The following is a 22,926-nucleotide window of genomic DNA, read 5'->3' on the forward strand; positions in this document are numbered from 1 at the left end:
GCCCTGCGTACCATCAGGAGCAGCAAAATTGTATAGACCTCACTGGATATAAAAGTTGTGGTACAATAATCATCAGAAAATTACATTGGCATTGCTCAATAAACAACATAGCCTTATTTTATATATATAAAAAAAAACTTAACTCGGCCTGTATACTAGTAGTACTGTAAACATGATATATATGAAGCCATGGTTTGGTAATGTTTTTCTGTTGATTTGGATGGACTGAATAAATGCACATAGAATCAAATTTGTCTTTTGTTTGTGGTTATGTGTCCTGGTTGTATATAAAATTAGAATGATTAACAACCTATAGCCAGCATTCACACAATAGATGGGTGATGATCATTGAGTTAAGCCATATGGGGTTCAGTGGCTTAAAGCGTACTTCTTGCAGTTAATATAATAGGGATTTTCAATTTGCGCGACGATGCAACGGGTTCACTCATGCGTGACCATCCTATGTTGTCATGGAAAGTAAAAGGGTGCTGCCTCGGCAAGAGTATGGAGGTTTCCAAAGCAGCAGCTAATAAAAGAACAGAATACTGTATATCCGACAAAAGTAATTTTCAATGTGAAGGAAAGAGAAAAAACATCCACTGTGTATGGATTGAAGGATTTTTAAAATGCTTATTGGCTATTTGGTCACAAGGTTTGCTGGATAAAGGGGTTTTCTGAAAAAACATGTTCGCCAGAACCCCTTCAAATCCACCTGGCTATGGGTCTGATGAATCTTAGGCTTCCATCTGTCATCTTTTGTGCATAACCGAAATGAAACAGAAACAGGCAACAGTATAAATTGTGTAAAATTCTTTTTATTGTTAGTATTTTGTTCGATAATTTTGGTCATGCTAAGTATCTTAAACTTTCAACTCTACTAGCTTCTAATTAGATTCTAAAATCTCCCGATGGAATAAGAGTTAAAAATTTGATTACCATAATAGGATATGAAAGACGGCACAAGAATACACTACACATATAAAGGATATCAATATATTCTAGATGAAATCAAACTTAAATAAATTGAAGTAGAAAGATGACTTTCTACCCGCTTTATGTTTACATTGTTTTGTTTTTTTGAGTTACACGCAAGGTTTAGGGAGTTGGGCAATGTTTTCACTCATAATTTTTACAAGCTTTCAACTCTACCACATTACACTGTTACATTATGTGATATAAAATTACAAACTAGAATAGAGAAGAAGGTACTAATGATTTCTATGAAATGGAAACAACAACCAACTAATAATATCAATGGCAAGCAAATTAAATTTATGCTAAAATATCCGATACACATTTTTTTTTCTTCAATCAACTACATTACAATGGTCCGTTCTACTAAGTCCCCCCTTTGAATATTATTTGAATAAACCCGTGATTACAGCGTTATTTTGCATTGGTTTTGAGGGCAGTGTTGGAAAGTGTAGTCAAAGGAATCGTTGGTTATAACTTTTTGCACACAAGCCACAAAACATACTGAACACTTGTTCAATGGGGTTTAATAAAATTATATGGAATGTAAAAATGACTTTCTGCAGATATTATTCTCCTGAAGATGACTGAAACAACTCAATCACAACGCCGAGACATTCTCAACCAATATTTGTATTTTGTATTATTCGATATTTATCGCCGTTCACATTATCAAAACTGGATAAAGTATTCACAATATAAAAAATGCCCACTATTACAATTATTATTGTTAATGCTTACTAAATTTATTCTAGTTTTTATTCTATTTATTTTAGTGCTACTATGTATTGTTACTGTATTTGTCATCAGTACAAATCTGTTTTATAATTACAACAATGGTAATTGCTGTAAGAATTAATGTAGTGTATAAATGTATTAAATTATTACAAACTTCAATCCTCTTGTTTAACATTTTGGTTTATAATAATAAATGTTACAGATTTAAAATCATAAATTAATGTCATTTCTTATTTAGAGAAGGTTTTGTGATATATAAATAAATGGGATAGAAAATCAAGTTTGTTTCTAATACAATGAAAGAAAACGAAGAAGCAAAATTAACTTTGGTATCCCTTACAACAATGAATGGAAGAATGAAGGAATTTACAATATGTTAATATATGAGCCAGACACTAGAGTAAAATTGATATTAAGAAAATTACAATCCAATATTGGTACCTAAGTTCATAATTACATAATGATCACATCAAAATGTTTACACAATTTCTCCACATACAAATTCACTGAATATGCAAATGCCATTCAGAACTATCTAAAAACACACCTTTTGATATGGTGGGATTAAAAATTGCACCAGAAATGCACTAAATCTAATATCTTTAAAAGTCAAATTATGAGACAGTATTTTTTTATTTATCAATATGATCGTAATAATCAATTGAAGTACTGTACATCAAACAACCCAAGCCGCTACAAGGAATTAAAACTTTAAAAATGTAAAAAAAAGTGGGAATGTAAACATTGGAAGTGCGACGAGCACAATCAGTCGTACAGTGTCAGTTATAAAGCTCTGTCCACACTATCAAATTTTACGACAAAAAAAAATGTGATATGCCCATATTCGGGTGTAATATGACATCATTATGGCCATATATGGGTACATCACACAAATTTGTCACAAAAAATTGATAGTGTGGACAGAGATTAAATCTCTGTTCACACTATTAAGTTCTATGTGACAAATGATTTGTCCATATATGGGTGTGATAAGACATGCCCATATATGGGCACATCACACAAATTTGTCACAAAAAATGTGATAGTGTGGACAGAGATTAAAGCTCTGTTCACACTATTAAGTTCTATGTGATAAATGATATGTCCATATATGGGTGTGATAAGACATCATGCCCATATATGGGCACATTACAAAAATTTGTCACATAAAATTTGGTAGTATGCACAGAGCTTAAAACTCTGTTCACACTATCAAGTTTTATGTGACAAATGATATGTCCATATATATGGGTGTAATATGACAACATCATCATGACTATATATGGAGAAATCACATGTGTGCGGATAATTTGGACAGAGGTTGAGCTATAAAACTGGGTGTGGCTCAAATTATGGACTTGAGTAATAAAACATCACCAGAAACGCAACAAAGAAGAACAAATTCTATTAGCTAATGACAATTTCACTACAGCTTCCAAGCCTGCCTCATCATGTAGTCAAAGTAGACATCTTCATCAATGGAGGCACTTACTCCAGAATAATAATTCAAAAATTCTTCACTGGTTACCTGATGAAAAAAAAAAATCCATTGCTCTATTAGTGATCATTGCCCCTTGTCTAGCCCTATCAAGAACATGCAACATGCCTATATATGGTCATGATGACATCACATCATGACCATATATAGGCACATCATGACTATATATGGGCATACAACAGTTTCTTGTCAAAGAAAATTTTATAGTCGACAAAGGCTTACTAGTAACCTACCTTAAAAAATAGTAGGCCTACTACATATGACAAGTCAAATCAACAATTTAACTTTAATTTGGTTTTCAATTCTTTTAAAATAAGGTACAATATGGTATGATACAGTTTCTTCTTGTCCATGCAATCCACAGAGCCATTATGAATGCCTTACATGGGATAAACCACTTAAGGGGGTAGGGAGGTCTGGAGGGAGGTAGTCCCATTTATCCAACAATGAAGAAAGTAGAATTCACTGCTTTACCAAAATGTTGTATTATTTGACTATACCTCATCATAAACAGTAGACAGCAAACAGTCCATCTACACTGTTTTGATCTGTGAGGCTAAATTATGCTGTTTGCATAAGGTTCACATAGGTGAGATGCATTAATTTTGTATGTAGTACGTTTTTACCTGCATATGCATAAATTTGGCATGCGCAGAAGTATAGTAGAAACTACCACACCAATGAAATGTTGTTATTACCTAATTAATATTTATGAGGTACTGTATACTGTAATGATATCGGTAAACTAATTGAATTCCTAAAAAACAATAGTGTATCCAGGGTGTGTGCGGGGGACGCATGCCCCTCAAAAACTACTCGCATCCCTGGTTGCTTCCCCAACCCCATCACTGAAAATGTTCAAATCAAATAAATCATGCTAAAGGAGACTCCGAGACACGCCACTGATAAAGGATCAGACATTGCCTTACCTTCCCATCAGGATTATCAGGACTATCAAAGCTTTTGAGAAACTCGGCAAAGCATTGTTCTCTGGTCATTTCACCGCTTTTGAACTTCGGATTCTGTTTAACGTCGTAAACGCCTCTAAGATCTTTCATAGTAACAACACCATCACCGGTTTTATCCATCTTCGCAAATGCCTTCTCGATAATTTTTTTTCGACTATCGGACATTGGAGGCTGAAAAAGAAACAAATTATCATCATCAAACCTTGATGTTACTTTCTTTATGATTAGATTATGATTTAGATTAGGCAACTCTAGATGCCCTTTCAGGCTGCAAAAAATTTTTTATTTTCCAAACTGTGTTCCTGACAATATGACTGGCTTTGCCTCAAACAGGGCTACAGGGATTCCCAACAAGAGTCCTGTGTACCCCCCAGCCCTTCCCCCTGCAACCCAGCCACCGGAACTATGTGACTTAATGCACACAAGACCAAGTTTGTTCCATCAGATGATACGCTGTTTTAATGTGTATTTCGGCCCTCAAGCTGAAAAACTAGAACAGCAACTAGATAGTATTATAGCAAAGACGATCCAATAATTAATTTTTTGACCACACATCCAATAGGAACCACGTAGCTATAAATTCTTGGTGGGCCACGCAAGATGAGAGGCCGTCAGAAAGTGATATAATGATGTTGGGTATTACAGACTAGTTGTTCAGGGAATGGAAATGAACATGTTTATATTTACAATAGAATGCTAACTGATAAAAAAAGGTGGGTACCAAAACAGTAACCAGTAATTAAGTGTTTTCAAAATGACTTCTTTAATGATATATGACCAAAAAAAAAAAATGTATACTGTAGTATATGATTGAACTTGCAGGGGTTGCAAGACCCAGGGGTTCCAAGTTTGCAGTGATCTGGTGTAATGTGTGGTGATGGCCAACCGACTGCAGAAATACAATTGGTAATACAGTAGTAAATCACGCACATATCATGTATTTGCTAGAGATATGTGTTAATTTCCGTGAGGTTTTTGCTTGTTTGCGGAAGTGTGGGAACTCCCTTAAATCACAGTAGACTCGGTACCCCTGAATTGGTTAACAAAAAGTAAATGCTCAAATAAGTGATGCAGCGCTTATAAAAGATATTGCCATGGCGCTTTCCATGCCCGTTCCCATGTTATCTATCTCACGTATTCCTGTAGTTCAGTAGGCCTATCACAGGTCCTACGACATTGTTAGTATACGTTTAGAAAGAAATGCATGCGTCTCCATTGTGTTATGTACTCGTTTTAACACTGTACCGTATACACTGTATTTAAAACCCTGCTTCTCAAAGTGTTTCATCACGCACTGGGTAATATATACTTCCAAATAATCGCCACAGCGCATATTGGAGAGTGGCGTTTAGCAAAAAAAAAAATCAGGTTTGGTGCGGCGCTTATTTTAGAGCAGTGCTTATTTGAGCATTTATGGTACTGTATCTTCTTTTTTTTTTTACGGTACTTACTCTTAGGGCCATTAAAAACTCGTCAAAACTTAATGAACCGCTTCCATCTTTGTCCACCTCGTTGAACATTTGCGCTGCCTGTTCCTTGGGTACACTAAGCCCATAGTCTTGCAAGCCTTCACAGAATTCCTCTAAGTTAAGCATTTTATTGCCGTCGTCATCCATGATTCGGAACGTTCTGGAGAGGGTTAATTAAAAAGAAAAAAAGAGTTAATTATAGTTTGTGTGATCATTTCAAATGGTTGGAATTATTGACAAATATATGAATGTATCAAAGAATGAAGCAAGCAAAATTAACGTAGTAACTGCTCACCACAAAATGAGATTTTTTTTTACCAATTAGAGTACGTTCCTCCACAAAAAAATTTAAATTTTACTTTATTTCTATTACGCCCTCTGCTGCCTTAAAATCTTCAAAGGTAAGGTATGTATAATTTCTTCCTAATTATACAAATTTAAAGCATTTAACTATCCCATTACTACACTGTTTATATTTACCAGTAACATTTTATCTTTATTTACTCCTCTGTCTGGATGTATTTGGCAAAACTATTGCTAAATTAGAAAACAAAATTTTACTTTTATTTTTTCCTCTCTCCTCTGATGATCTTTAAAAAAATAAGTTAGCCAGTCAAGGAATAAAAAAAGTATTTTATTAAAATTTTGGTTTTTAACACTTTTTGAAAATCTGATACTTTAATAATCTTTGAAGTTCTATAAAAGTAACATCATACAAATTATGTGCTTCCTGTTCTAATATTTGTTTTAAAAAAAAGGAAGAGAGGGAGACCCAAATACAGTGCGGCAAGCACTGGATGCAGCAGGTAAACAGTACTTATGTGGAAAATTTATCAAGAGGCTATGCCTACATATATATGCCGATATATACATCGAAAATGGCTAAAACAAGTAACCAGAAAACAAGTAAATGATACCAGGACCGCTTTTGTCTGTAAAATTACAGATAAACCTGATCAATTTTTCTAGTGATGAAACTATATTGAAATTACAGATTACAATTTTCAGTTCAATTTATAAACAGTGAGTAATCAAACTTAATGAAAGACATTTAATTTTTTAATTACTTTAATAGCAAGTTATTACAGTAGCTTTCAATTGCAAATAAAAGAACGATAGAATATTTTCTTCTCCTATTAAAACAGACTCATAAATTATAACATTCTTATTATTTGTGTTGACCCTTAAATTTTCAAATTTATTTATTGTTTTCTGATATTTCAGGCATGATGCGTGGTCTAAATACTGTTCGTGCCTTGATACAAGTTTATCGTGGAATGTGCACTAAAAACCATCTACCATTAGCAAGCCATCAATTTTCATAGGAAAGTAAAACAATGAACTTTTCCGGAATGCTAATCAAACTATAACAACTGACCAATCAAAACATTTTGTGGGACTTTAGCAACAATATCCAATGGGCAGGGCTTAGTGAAAAGTGCCACTGTTTTGATCAGTGTCCCAATGGACATTTTTAACTGATCTTTGCAACAAGTTACAGTATTCTTGAAAATCATTTTTCCAGATTTTGACACTTGCACTGTATTCAATAATATAGGCCTAGTGCAGGAGCAAACCCTGAAGATTTCCATAGCATTTAATTTGCTTTGCATTCTTTTTTCATAAATGCACTATAATATCTTTTCCCTTGATTACACTGGAATGTTATCACTGGAATTATTGTCTAATGAACAGGACACAGCTGTAGATGCTTCAATACTGAATAATACGCCTACAATGGATTCATATCAATTTACATATTAATGCCATGAAATTCTAAATTATAACAATTGAGGCAGTGTTAGTTGAAGACACAATTTTGGGGTTAAAAGTTCAATTCTGGTCCCAACTAACCTGTACCCATCATCCAAGCAATATTTACATGTTTGAAACCTGTGGCCATTATTCAAGGATATTAATTTACATGTTAATTTGAAAGATATGCTGCTACATAATTTTAATAAACTTAAATATGCAAAGAAATTCTTAATAATATATTAGCTCAGGGGGCCCCAAGATAGAAGAAGCCAATTCCAGGAGATCTGGTTTAATGAGGTTTTTGTAACACAAGTTGATATATTCAGGGGTGGATCCAGAGATGTCCAAAAGAGGAGATGGTGTATTCCTCTGCGAAATTTTTGTTTTCTAGACACACGAAAATAACCTCAATTTTTTCATTTTCTTTCTTGTTTAACTTTCCAAAAGGGGGGTTGGGGGTGGTATCTAAATAAATCTAATTTAAATAATTGATGGTAAACTTTAATACAAGTAATTACTGTATGTTGTTTTCTTTCGTATTTATTTACATATATATGAACAATTTATATATCAATAATTATTATAATATAGTAAACTTATAAATGAAAAAAAAAATTGACAACAGTGAATACATATTACATTTTACCATTTTAATTTTGTTAGACCATTTGTAAATCTTATGTGACAAAAAAATCTGATGTGCCAATATATGGGTACGATGACGTCATATCACATACTATCAAACTGTATAAAAAAAGTTGAACGTGTTCAACTCTTATTTTCCATCACATTTTATGTGATGCTTTTTTGATGAGATTTTATAGTGTAGACAAAGCTTAAGTTGACCCTCTTATTCTAAGGGTAAATGTGTGGGTCAAAGGTTAAAATACTAATTAAATTCTATTAATTCACATGTAAATGAATCTCAATCTCATTAGCCTATGAATACAATTTAATTAGTGTCTCTAGATTATTAACTGAAACAGTAGAAACCTCATGGGCATAATGATTAATAGATACCAGTATACAATGATAAAAAAGCTCTTAGCGAGTCCAACCAATCAGATGCAAGAGCACGCAAAACTACAAGGATTAGTTATTGTTCGTTCGTAACATTATTGAGTTATGAATGTCGTAACCCTTTCAAAATTATGCACATTTAGTTGGAATGTGTGAAAATATGACGATCAATTGATGTCTATATTCAAAGAAACTTAATAGCTGGATTGTGTAGCCTTTAAAGTGTTTCAGGAGCAGAATTTGATAAAGAAACATGCATATAACATATATTTGAAAAACATGTTATTTTTTGTACATATTTTTTTGATAATTTTTTTTCTTTATTGTAAATAATTGTAACATAATATATCAAATCAATTTTCCACCTTTTTATATATATTTTTTCAATTTGTAGCAGTACTGATACCTTTCCTATTCTCTTTTGCATAGACCCTTAAATTTGCTTTTTTGTAAAGTCTGTAAATCTGTGAAAACATTAATAATTGTATCAAATGTCTCTATAGGAATATTATGAAATTATTACAATAACAACAATTAATATAAAGATAAAACAATAATAATACCAAGTATAAAAATAAAATTTGAATAAACTATAGTAATAATACCATAGTTAGCTGGGCATAAGTTAATGCTTTTTGAACAAGAAATTGAGCTTGCGGTAGATTCGGGGGGTTGGGGGTGGGCGAGCCGGCCCGGGCCCCCTAATTTTTTATTTATTTTTTTTTAATGGGGTGGGGGGCGAGTTGGCCCGGTCCCCACTAAATTTGTTATTTATTTTTTTTTAATGGAGGAAAAAGGAAAACCATAATTAAATGTAGGTCTGAGAATGTCATTTCTGGCCATCTAGAGGTGCCAAAATCATAAATTTTCTTATCTCAGCCCCAACCACGGTGGGGCTTAGGTATTCTAGATCCTTCGTTTGTCCCTCCCAAGGTTTCCTCTACTTCTAATTCCTGGATCTGCCACTGCCTTATACTCGAGAACCATAAAATGCACATAGTAGTGAGTCTGACGGCCTAAGATAGCTTATCCCTCTAAATGTGTATCCTAATGCTAGCTAGCACTACAGTCTAATACCTATTTCACACTAGCAGAAAATGTTACAACTTTTAACAATTATTAACAAGTTGTAACAAGTTTGATATTCTGAGATTTTTGGTTCGTTTCACACATGCACTTTCAAACCATGAGAAATCTCAGGAAAACTCGGAAGAATAATGACTAGGCCAGAGGCCTAGGGTAGTACTAGTAGTAGGCCTGGGCTAGTTGTAGGTTGTCTGAATTACATATCAACTACTAAACTAGGCCTGGTACCGAATTAACAAGATTATAATTATTCCATGGTCCTTAGCCTTTGGAGAGTAAAACGAATTCAACTCCTAGCTCACTTGCTGTAGTCGAGCTGACGAGAAAGATAGGCCTAGGCTAGCTAGGCGCAGTCGGGCCACCTGCCGGTAGCTCACCATTGTTGTTAGAGGCAATCAGTGCGACAAGCATCATAATGATTCGCTGTCGGCGTATTTTACGAAGCCTCGTGATTTTTTCTACATCAGACATGTGAAATTTAGTGAGATTTCTTTTGATTTTAGGTCTAGGCCTATTAACAAATGGTAGTAATGTTGATACGTTTTCCATCGCTGCCGCCATTCATTCGAACTAAAAAAAAAAACACAGCCCACGAAAAGGTCAAGATAGGGACATAACGCATGCGCAACAACAACTCGGAAGATTTCGGGAAAAAAACAGGCCTCGCGATGGTCTGTTTTTGTTCCGAGATAACTCAGGGGACCCCTGTGAAATCTCGGAAAGTTTTACAAGGATTTGCTTTCATACTCATCCAAACCTGGTTACAACTTGTTACAAGTTCTTAATATTTGCAAAATAGCATCAGTGTGAAATGTGTATAAGAAATGAAGTGGGCTTAAACATGATAAGGTATGGTAATTGCAATAGAAATTTAAAGTGCCTTTTATCAACAGTGAAGATAGCAAGTACTTCAGCCTAATACAAGAAGAAGTATTACAATAATCGCCTATTTCATAGAGATGAAAGTGATAATCAAACAAACATATTAATCATTGATACATGGAAATTAATTTAAAGCAGCCAGGTGAAAGTTCAAAGGTATCTCATTATAATTTTAAAGCTACTTGGTCTATGTATTTAAATTTTGAGTACTTAATATTTATTGATTATATTCTATTTTTAATATTTTAAATGCCATTCATATTTGAGCGCCTAATGTTTTTACAATATGAATGACTACATTTGCCAGTCCATGGCACATAAATAGTAATATTTCCAACCAGAAAGGTACAAAAATTGAAATATAGTAACAATTTAACAGAGAAATTATTTTAACATGGAGTATAAATAATTAAGCAGGCCTACACATCACACTACTTAAAAGCTTTGAAATGCAGTTGTGGGATTTGGAAGCAGCTGTGCAGGGATACTATAGTTCTGTGGATGAATTAGTATTACTAATAGAGGTAAAGGCCTAGAGGTAAAATCTGAAGGAAAATTCTAAAAATTCAACATAAATAAATATTTACAAGTTAATAAAGACATTGATTGTCAGACCATTTTTAAGGTTTTGTATTGTGTGCCAAAACAAGTAGGTACAAACATACTCTTTTGAAATTTTATCAAATCACATCACCAAAATGGTGTGTCTAATACATTGGCGGGCAAATATTACGGGACAAGTAAATTCGTCACTGGCAATGGGACGGTTCTTTTAATTGCCTCTTCTCATCAGCCTTTTGCATAGGTTGGTATATCTTCAGAGGGGGCCCACACTCATGCAATCTTTTGTACTGCCAGCAACATAACACAACAAACATATACTGTACATAATTTGCATGATATCATCTAGATGTATGTTCTCCAAACTACCAGCTGTTAAGTTTGTGGTTCTACAATGTATAACAATTTATTATAAACACAGAATGTTATCCCGGCGTCCCCTGTATGACGAGTATACTTGTCGCTGGCAGTGAACGTGTTAAAAACTTCAGTGATACATAAAGTGATACAATTGAGTTTCACTGATTTAAACAGTAGTTTCTCCATGAAAAACCTTAAATTGATAACCAGCCAATACCCTGGATGCAACAGAATACTGTTAGTGTTTAGCAATGATATTATGATAATAAGTCACCTATGTTGATGGAACAATATTATTTACTTGTCCATTATATGAAAAGGAAAATATTTCTTTACAATTTTTAACTGAAAGATAACCAACTATTTGATTATACAAAGTAAGCAATCAAATTTTGAATATACCGGTACCATCTAATAATATTTAATTAATAATGAATAATAATATGTTGAACTTGGATAAAAAATATAAATTTTTAAATTAAAAAAATGAAAAAGGAATCAAATTTATAAATTGCCAATAAGTCAGAATGATGATACAAGAATATCTATTAACTAATTATTAGCCGATAAGGGGTCTGTATTAAGCTGGGCACTCACGGCGCCCGCTCATGGAGAATGCAATGCGACAGCGTGTGCATAACAAATCGTTCTAAATTATGACCCATTCAGACTGCCGCCAGTCTGAATGGGTCAGCAGACGACGTTGTGTCACCTTGCACTCACAGGGAGCGGAGTTGGATTCGCCGTGCTACGGTCGAACGATTGTCACGGTCGTACGAAGCAGTGAGTGCCATTACAGTACCTTAGAGAACAAAATTGTCCACACTATCAAAATTATTTTTGATAAAAAAAATGTTATGACCATATAAGGTACTGTTATGACCATATAAGGTACTGTTATGACCATATACAGTAAGGTACTGTTATGACAATATAAGGTACTGTTATGACCATATAAGGTACTGTTATGACCATATAAGGTTCTTAATAGGTGGCCTGCGGAGCCATTAAATTTGGTTTGTGTGAAAAAAGTGCAATAATCAATTAAACACAAATAATAATATAAAAGTAAATCATTTGATAAATAATTTTCCCATCATAAGTGAATACATAAATGCAACCCCTGGGCCATGTCCACTAACAACATGTAAGGAATGATCACACGTGTCAACATGGCTCCTACAGTATGTCATAGAAGGTGAAAATTTGAATGTTAGGTTTTACACAAGCACCAAGTCCGGAAAAGCCTGGGAAGACTTGTTAATTGAGTAGACCCAAAATCTGGTTGGTTTCAGGTTTTACTTTACAGAAAATAGCACTATGGCACTTGCCACCTGCTAATATTCCCCTCTAATTTTTTTTTCCACTTCGGGAATATATATCTATTAGCTATTTTCCCCCAGAATTTTTCCTCCTCGATAAGATAGTATAATACATACTCCTTCTGATGAATTGTTCCTCCTAGATAAGATAGTATAATACATACTCCAAGTATCGAAATGCATACCATCGTGTCAGGACTCAATATTTCAACATTAATTATGTCCAGGGTTTGTGGTACCAGCAATATAAAATCAACACACAAACATTTTCCTCCTAGTTTTCCCACTGAATTTTTTCATCAGTTATTTTTGCTTTTTTTTCTCTATACATTAATAATTATTGTCTTCTTGATTTAAGGTTACACCACACAGGTGTGCCGATGATACAAATGCATTATCCAATCAATTGACTGATTGACTCTTGAGGCATTTGAAATACTGATGAAGCCTGAAGACACATTGTAGAAACACTATTTTAAAAAGTTTGTTTCCTGGTTCACATAAGAAACAGAGGAAAGAAAACAGGAAATATCTTTAATACATGATACTTGCTCTTTTGGCATATGAATATCACACCTATATCCTAGTTTTAAATAAACCCCATATTTGCCTGCATTAGCCAATACTCTAGCAAGGAGCGGCATCATTATTTTTGGTGAGGAGCGACAAAAAGGAAGGATGGGGTGATTTTATTAATTCCATGTCTGCTCTTCTATAGTACCTTTGCACTCAGAGTATCCTTTAGTGATTCTCTCCTTGATTATTACGCTTACTTTTATTTGAAATTCTATTATCATTCTATTATTAAAGTTACAGAATTTTAATGTTCACAGTACCCTAAAATATTCTAATGTAACACAATAAAAACAATATAAAAAATAACAGAATTTCAAATTACCAAAACCATAATAACAAGTTACTTCATGTCCCAGTTATTATATTTGGCCCGTGAGCTCAACTCAAAAAGAAATTTGGCCCTTTTTAATAAACAAATTAATTAACAACCAGGGATCATGATGTGATGTCATCATTACCATATTTAGGCATGCGACAATTTTCAACTGAAATCTGATTGACGAATATACAAAAATAAGCAATTAAAATTCAGAAATCTATTTTTATTTTATTTCATGTTTCTTTTTTGCTCAGTATAGACTGATGCTGATGTTTTACATTTTAAAAATCAATATTTATAAATAGTTTAGTAAATTTTACATATTGTTTATTAATTAATTTTTACTACCATATGTCAACAATTGATTGATGATACATAAGATGATTCAACACTTGGCTGGTATATATTAATAATAATTTGATGATTTTAATCAATACCAACAATAGAATACCGGTAACCGTAGTGGATAAAACACAATTTAAAGCAGTGCTAAAGGTTGTGAATATAGATAAGATAACACAAATCTGATGCACACATCTACCATTTTGAACACAGTCTGGGAATGTGTATAATTCAAGCTAGTCTGTCTGGAGCTTTCAACAGTGTTTTTAGTCCTGAATTGGAATAAGAAGGAACAGATAACATGTATTTGTTGGTTAAATCCAAAGTCAACAAATTCATTAAAAAGTCACAAAACCAATTCATCCTACAATGGAATCAATTAGAGACGATAAAAAATGCCAATTTTAAATAGTATACTTCACACTAACAGTAGGCCTATTGTTACAATACAATACAATGCAAGTTGTTAAAAATTTGGAAGCTTCCATTTCCACAATTATCTGCAAATTGTATAAATTATGCTAATGCTGCATACCTGACTGGTTCCTGTTCTATTTTATTTATGAGACAACCTATATAAGTATTACCACATAGACAGATACAAATTTACTTTTCGCTTATACAGACTTTTAGAATGGAAATGCTTTATAATTTATATAGCAACTTCCAGTCATGCGTCTGTTGGCCAGGATGAATTAAAAAAAAAATTCTAATCTAAAAAAGATTGTTAAGTGCATTGAGGTTTTAGCATAATGCGCTATATCAAGGTTAAATTATTATTACTATTAAGGGGGGGGGGGCCTAAATTAAAATTATTTAGAAAATTTGGAAAAAAAAGAAAATTCTATTCAAATAGAAAGAGAACTGTGCGATCAAGTTTCCGGCCATCTAGAGTTGCCCAATGCAATCAATATTTCCCCATTAATAATGTATAGTTTAATCCTTTAGCCGCTCCTCCGAAAAACATTTTAGATCCATTGATGTTATTATTAAATAATTATTTTAATATTACTCATATAGTAATTAAGCTTTTCCCATTATCAAGTTTGTTTAATAATCAAATATCAATCAATATATCACATTTTCTATTATAAAATAAACTGGGTAACTAGTTATTGATCTCGCTCATCTCAATATAAATTGAATGTCAAAGCATTATTAAACAATAATACTGAATGTCCATTAAACTTAATTACATTATTCCAGAAGGGAGCACATGATTTAATTTAAATTGATTTAAGTTAAATTACTATTCTACAGAAGCAATTTAATTGTTTATTATTATTGTACTTTATGTACTAAAAGGAAACAGGAAGTATAATAATATTTTTATTATACTTTTATGTCATTAAAAAAACAAGAGGCAATTTTCAGGAAAAAAATTAATAAATGAAGTGCCAAAATTGATCCTATACATGTATACTAAGAAGATACGCCCGATATTAATAACATTAACTGAATTTCTATTGTAATGTTCAATATGTAATTTCCACCCTCTCAACAGCAGCTGTGGTTATCCCAAGTACTGTATGCGTAATCAAACACAAACACATTAAAGAGTCTCAAACATTAGATTATAATTACAGGCTAATATTAAACATATAAAGGCTTATAATGTCAATATAGTCTTTGTAGTGTAGATCAGGGGTGGTCAGCAAAAAAGCTTATAGGGCAGAAGTAATTTTTGTATTTAAAAATTGGGAAAATGCATAAAGATCATACCATTTTCAAAGAAGTTGGTAAATTATGCAAAATAATTAAACAAAAAAATTTAAAAAAAATGTCATATGATTTACTACAAACGCAAGCTGTCGACACATTTTACAGTGAACAATTAAAGAAAATCCAAATTTTGAAAAATGATATCTAACTGAAAACACTACTGTAGGTTCATGTGTCGCTGAATCGTTGCACAGCCTGCGTTCATCAATCCTGTTCCGCATGGATGAGCACCAAATCCAGAGGGAAAACATGAAAGGTTATTGTACAAGTGCATGGAATGAGATATGAGTTCCCGCTGATCTAGGCTATGGAAAAATATAGATGGCATTATGAGCTTATTACTATTCGTCGTCTCATCTACATATTTGTAGTTGTTAACAGTCATTGCCTCATTTACATATTATGCATCTATGGTGGTATGCTTATTTCCACTACTGTATTTGTTATTTTGTAGACTTGGATGAAGAGTAATAACATAAATAAATTAGAGTCCAGGTTAATTATTTATACCATTTCGCATGTAAAATTCATAGAGGAAGACAATTTAATAGACACAGTACTGGATCACACTAATATAATTATCATATGTTAATATTATCAATACTAATTATGTTTTTTGCTTTTTTATTTTTATATTTATCATTAATGATGACAACAATGATAATGACTAAGATGATGATGACAGGGGCATTTATAAAATGCTATAATCCCAAAGATTCACCAGAACTTTACATGCAAAAGATTATTTTATGTGATTTTATGAAATTGTTATCATTATTTTATCATTATTATAAATTATATTGGAACATAATATTTAGTAATTTTACTTTAAAATTTGATAATTTTACAATGGTGCTAAGCAGCCCCTCTTTTTGACAAATTTAAATTATATTTGTATATTTGTAATGTTTAATGCATTTTTGTTATGCTGAAATTTTATTTCCTTTCATTGATCTACTAATGCTAATCTGAATATTCAAATTAGGTTTGAGCACAAGTCCACCACTTCAGATAGATTAAGTGATCTCGCCAACCCTGACTACTGAAACCCAATGAATCAATAAAAGCTATCCAAGCGCTCAAAGGGAAAATCTATGTTTTTTATTAACAGAAAACCATTAGGAGCATTAATTTTCCTCCCTTAAAATTCAGTACTAATGATAGTGTGATGTTTACTGTGTAAGGTTTAATGAAAGATAATTTAAAAGTAGGTCAGCACCAGAACTAGGGCATATGTTCCCCTTGATTCATCTGCTAAATAAAAAAAAAATAAATAAACTAAAGCCCTTTCCCTCCCCACTTTCAAAATCATGATTTCAGCCCTGACATGTACTGATGATACAAGAACAATTACTAAAGGTTAACTTACTAATTTAGTCCTTAATCCAAAATACTTTAATAGGGGATGTAAATGTAAGCCTATTACGATGCTCAATCATGGAGGAATGAGTTATCGAGATTGTTCCAAGGCAAGATCAATCAGGATGCATTGTTACTGCACTAAATAACATTTGAATTTTTAAACAATATGGTACGCAATCCATCTTGTCTACAGAAAAGCCTCATTTCAGACGAGAGGTGATCTTTATGAGTGCTTTACCATAAAGTAATTGATCGAAGTGCTTTTTGACAAATTAAAAAAATGTTATTCATTTTCATTGAACATTGTTTTTGTTTCCTAAGCATTTATTGCATTAGTGTGCTTATATAGCCCAGAATGCAAGAATATAGAAATTTACCCAGGAAAGTGAAGACGAAGATTAACTTATAGCAGAGAGTGGCATTCGGTAGCACTTTGCGACAAAATTCATGATTGGCGCAGAGATTACGTAAGCGGTGCATATTTGGACGAGTGCTTAATTGACCTTTCCGGTGTGTCAACCAAACTTAAAACCTGACCAATCAGAACAGTCAGGAATATGCATGCGTCCTAAAAACATGCGTGTTGCCCCACTAACGCCAATTGTTTATTATGTAGTTTACGCTATTGTTTTTTGGAACACTAGTAACAATTCCAAGGGTTAGCTGAAATGTCCATTGTATCCAATTTGTGAATGTTTTCACTCATCCAGTAAAAATAATGTTATAAATTTAAATAGTAAGTTCCATTGTGTTTTACAGTACGCTGTTGCTGTTATAACAACAAACTGAACAACTTTGGAAATTGATGCTTCAGCACTGAAATTATCATTGAGCATTCAGAAAATATTTTCTATTGAGAGAATACATGCTTCTTTCTCTGTAAATTGTATACAGTGGTTTCATACTGAACCATTTTTTAAGTCAATACTTCAGCAAGCAGTGAAATCATCCTTCAGTTTAAAGACAGTAAAGAAACTGGGGGTAGCCACTGTGTGTGCGCTGAACCATTGAGGTCTCCTGGTCCCCAGTTCAAATCCCATCACTGCTCTCCTTGGTATTTTAGTTGGAGGGCTGAAATGCAAGTTAGGAGATAGTCCACCATCTTTTGGATAAGACGTTTAAGCCGTTGGTCCTACGTACATTATGGCGCATGTGCATGTTAAAGAACGCAGTACACTCTTCGGAAAAGAGTAGGGGAATGTCTCCCGGTATACTGCCCAATCACCACCAGAAGGACACCACTGGCAATAAGTCTTCTTCAGACTTTTGTGAGTTATCCTTGCTGTTTACACCAAATAAAACTAGGTTTATTGTAAAGTACACTGTATTAATATTTCTCTTTTATTGTATATATATTGTTTTTGTATATTATTATTTATTATTATTATTTTTTTTATTGTATATTATTGATTTTTCCGACAGTACATGCTCATGTTCATCATTTTAAAGAAACGTATCTATCTAATCAAACTTTATTAACCCCTGTGGGAGAGCAGACACACAATATTGAATAATATTTTGCGACAGTGTTTAGGCTGCTTTTGTGTCTTCAAGGCAGCTAGTGTCTAATAGATTCTTTAAATGTATTACAGATAATGTGAAGCCTTGTCATTAAGCGCTATATACGGTAAGTCTTGCATGTTATTATTATTGCTTTGTATTGTATCTTTCATCTGAATAAATAATAATCCTCAAATCAAGCAAAGGAACCCATATAAACAACTCCCGTATAGACATTAATAAAATTTATAGGTAAGAATTAATAATACACAATAATTAATAATAATTACTATCATTTAAAAAGTACAATACAGATAAGTTAAAATACAAAACAAAAATAAAATGGAAATCAATTATATTCACAAATTCATTAAAAGATAATAATGTTAAAAATTATGTTATAATAATTATAGAAAATATAAATTATTATAAAACTTTCAGTAATACAAAAGTCATAAAATTGAAAAAAGAAACATATTTACCTTCCAAGTCCTTTGATACCATGGGCTCCCCTCTTCAAGCATTGTTGTCTCAGGCTTTCAATAGCAGACATTACTAATTAGAATTTTTAACCTAAAAACAAAAAATGTGACATTATTGGGAGCAATCTAAAACACTGTCATAACATTTTACATAATCCTGAATTGTCAGTGTTTTAATTTAATGTTAATTTTACGAAAAATGATAATATAAAATTGAAAAACAGAGCAATTGATATTTATAATGAAGTTTTTGATGAGACAGTTAATGATACTGATAGCAATGAGGAAATTGAAGAACTGTTTTAATTGATAATAAAACAAGCACAATGGATGTAAACTTATACCCGATTCACACGTACAAAAATCTTACCAAATGTAACAAAATGTAACCAAAAGTAACGTTTTACGGCACGTGTGAAAGTACCTCCGTGTAATATCCTTGTAAAATCTCGGAACGCCTCAGTAATCTTTACCAGCCTCGCTGAGGCTGGTAAAGCTTCCGAGATGTAACATGGATGGATCTGCGCATGCGCAGGGATTTCAACACAACAACAATCTACTGTTTCATGGGGTTCTTTGAATTTTCTTCCCTTCTGCATACGATTCTGATCCACTAGAAATAGATAGGCCTAGTTTTTCTCAATGATGAATGAATTACCCTTGTTATTGATGTTAATTAGTAATGGTAGAAGAAGAAGATATACATAAAATGAACGTCGGGATGGTGTTAGTACTATTACAAGAGTTGACAGAAACGTTGGAAGCTATGCCTAGTTTAGTAGTAGTAGTAGTACACCAGTTGTTAAGGGTATTGATTGCTTCAAATGTTTACTGTGACTGATGGTGAGTTCAACAGTCTATCTGTGACATGGGTTCTCAACTAGGCCTAGGCTAGACCTATATCACAGTAGGGGAAAAAATGGTTCATTGAATAAACACTGAATAAATTTTACACAACCTTGGCATTACCTTACAGACGCGTGTGAATGCTTTTTATCTCAGTAGGAATAACTCGGGAGATTGCTCGGTTACAATTTGTTACTTTTTGTTAAATTTAACTTCACGTGTGAATCGGGTATAAATATAATAGAGTATTACAGTGTTACGTCACGATACCATGTGATACTACTCCGTTGCTATTGTTGCAAAAAGTGTTCAACCGGACGCTATTTTCTTCACTGACAAACCATTGATCCCAATTTCTAACGTAATTATTAAGATGTTGTATCTTTACTTTTCTTTGTAAATTTTAATTGATGATTAAGTGTGTGTTCAATAACTAATATAATGTGAGCTTTTGTGGTTTCAGTACATTTTGATGGTAAAATATTCAACTTTAAAATGCCTATTCCAGAAAGCTTATGAATTTATTCAGGCGTAATGAACGGTAACCAAAGTCTGTTGACAACAGAGAGCGTCACCTGGCATCATGACGACACGACTGTGGTACTTACTCTATACTGATGAATTGTTTGATGATGAAATGAAACTGTTGTCGATGATCTTAATTTTGATATTAACGATGATGATACAGTATTATGGATCTACAAATAGAATTTGAAGGCTGCACCATAAGCCTGTGTTTCAATTGCATGGTTTTTATAGAGAAAGTAATGTTAAGAGTATATTTAATTTTGGACAGAAACATTTTTATCCTAAAAGTGTATTATAGCTGATAAAAATTAGATTTTTTAAAAATAAAAATGTAATAGTTTATGGCGATCGCCTGGTACAAAAGCAAATGGCAGAAAAAAATATGTTCACATGCTGCATCTGGCTAATGTAAATTTCCTTTTGAATATTTATCTGTTTAAAACATCAAAAAACACAATATTAATTGAATGTGTTTGTTCGCAATGAAAATTAAATGCTCAAATTTGTAAAAAGTTTCAGTGTTGATTGTCCATTTGTGAAGTGTATCCCAAAATATCATTCATTCAAAACATTTAACATAATTTTATTATTTCAAATATTTAGCAGTCATCAAAATTCAGCAACACCCAGAAGTTTTATCATTAAACCAGCAATGGCGTTTGAATGATGCCAGCAACTCTACATTGCCCACCAGGCCCTGGCCTAATCAGGCCTACAAAATACAGACACAACACAGCTAACAACAGTAAACGACGTACGGTTGTAATGTTTGCTGCATTGTTATTTAAATTAAATAAATATCACACATTGAAACAAAAATCCACAACAAATAGACTTCCTAAAATTTATAGGAAACACGCGTGTCGTGTCATAAAAATAATTTAAACTAACTAAGATTCATGGCCAGGGTCCAAGCAATGTTGTTTATTATAAGTTGGACATCCCACGCCGCGGCTGTAGAAACACCAGACGGAAAGAAGGGCGTGTAGCATCATCATCCAATCCGATTGTGGAGAATAGGAAGACTTTAGGATGTCCTAATTAAAAACTTCCAAAACATTACGAAAATTGCATAGCCGACACAGATATCATGACATGCTTCTTCTATAAACAATACTTAAGTCCAGGCTCTAAGCAATGAATAATGTATTCTTACCTTTGCCTTTTAGGAAATGTACCAACCGCTGCTTTTTTTCAGTCAAAACTTACGTTCGGAGCTGCAGTTCCAGTGGTATGATAGCGTGGTGTGCGATGGAAAGAGTTCAGAGTGCGAGACGAGAGTGATTGAGGAGTAGCGCTGACGACCTTGGGTGAATTGAAGCGTGTACATTACAAGTGACGCGTCTTCATCCACATACAAAGAAACATTGTCCAGTTGGTATTATTTAACGTTAACGAGGGGTGTGTTTGGGTGTGGTTCTTTAGGCCTAATTTGAAAATACTGGATATCGGTAATTGACATACTGTAGGCCTACTGACAATAGAAAATTGTCTTTTCTTTAATTAGGTGGGACCCATTATAGAATACAATTCAATCGTGAAAACATCGAAGGGGTGTCATTCTATAAAACGAAGACCAAGACCCAAAAACGAAGACCAAAGACCCAAAAAACGAAGACCATCAAAATGAAAGAGAAAAATAGGGGTCTTCGTTTTTGGGTCTTCGGTCTTCGTTTTATAGACACCCCGCATCGAAGACACATTACATTGGATCAGAGGACTGGTGTGAAGTGTCAGGATTTGACAGGGGTGGCGGTACGATGTTCCCGTCTGGGAGGGGGTGTCCCCGCGGCGAGAGCGTAAGAGGGTGTGGTCAGGGACAGCCCAGAACTACTGGAAGTGGCCCGGGCCAGGGCGATCGCCCAGAAGATTAGGCACTTAAAGGCTTTTTTACTGGGATCGATTTTTAGACAATTTTAGAGCTTCGGCATAAGACTCATAAGGCTCTCCCACAGATCGACTGAAATCGCGTTTGCACCAAAACTTCCCCATTTCTAAGGATGAAACTACCATAGGCCGTAGGCCAAAATTTTTATCTTGATTATTTATTTAACAAAGGTCAGTACCATGTTAGCTGATTGCCAACAATAAATAGGCCTAGGCCTAATAAATATGCCTAAATAGGCCTACATGTAGGCCTATAGGTAGAGTAAATTAATTAAAGAGTTACTATTATATAACTATAGTTAAAAAAACTAATTTATAAAATAACTTAATGATATCATAATGATAATAACTCCATTTATAAATGCTGTGAAGTGATCAAATAATTATAGGCCTATGTGAATGATACATACAAACATGTACACGTTCGGTTAAAAATAATCTACCATAGGTCAAACCTCACGTTAGTATCTGTGTCAATACAATAAAAATTAGTAGATATAAATTAGAGCATATGGCCAGTAAAAAGCCTATACGATAAAAAATACGATGTCCCCGACGAGAGCGAAGTGGGCGAGATCGGGCTTTGCTAAAAATCTTTTGGAAGGGCCAGTGGGCGAAGGCCTCGAAAACTACATGTCAATATAGGGTTCCAGAGACTTATTTAATCGATTTTAGAGTCTCATATGTAAAAAATACATAGGCCTATATTTTTTTTCTCCTCGACGGAT

The 22,926-nt window shown here is 33.3% G+C and overlaps 1 protein-coding gene across 1 annotated transcript; it reads right to left on the bottom strand.

The window, feature by feature from the left end:
• Nucleotides 1–795: 795 nt before the first annotated feature.
• On the bottom strand, nt 796–21,617 carry LOC117105388 (calcyphosin-like protein). The gene is made up of 5 exons (XM_033246518.1): nt 21,468–21,617; nt 18,938–19,028; nt 5,628–5,805; nt 4,138–4,347; nt 796–3,238 (listed from the first exon to the last, which is right to left on the bottom strand). The coding sequence occupies exons 2-5, from the start codon at nt 19,006–19,008 to the stop codon at nt 3,137–3,139; spliced, it is 561 nt and encodes a 186-aa protein (XP_033102409.1). The 5' UTR covers nt 19,009–19,028; nt 21,468–21,617; the 3' UTR covers nt 796–3,136.
• Between the last annotated feature and the right edge of the window lie 1,309 nt (nt 21,618–22,926).

This window comes from Anneissia japonica, unplaced genomic scaffold, assembly GCF_011630105.1.
Source record: "Anneissia japonica isolate Jap-2015-1 unplaced genomic scaffold, ASM1163010v1 scaffold640_len1575945_cov177, whole genome shotgun sequence".
NCBI classification, from domain to species: Eukaryota; Metazoa; Echinodermata; class Crinoidea; order Comatulida; family Comatulidae; genus Anneissia; species Anneissia japonica.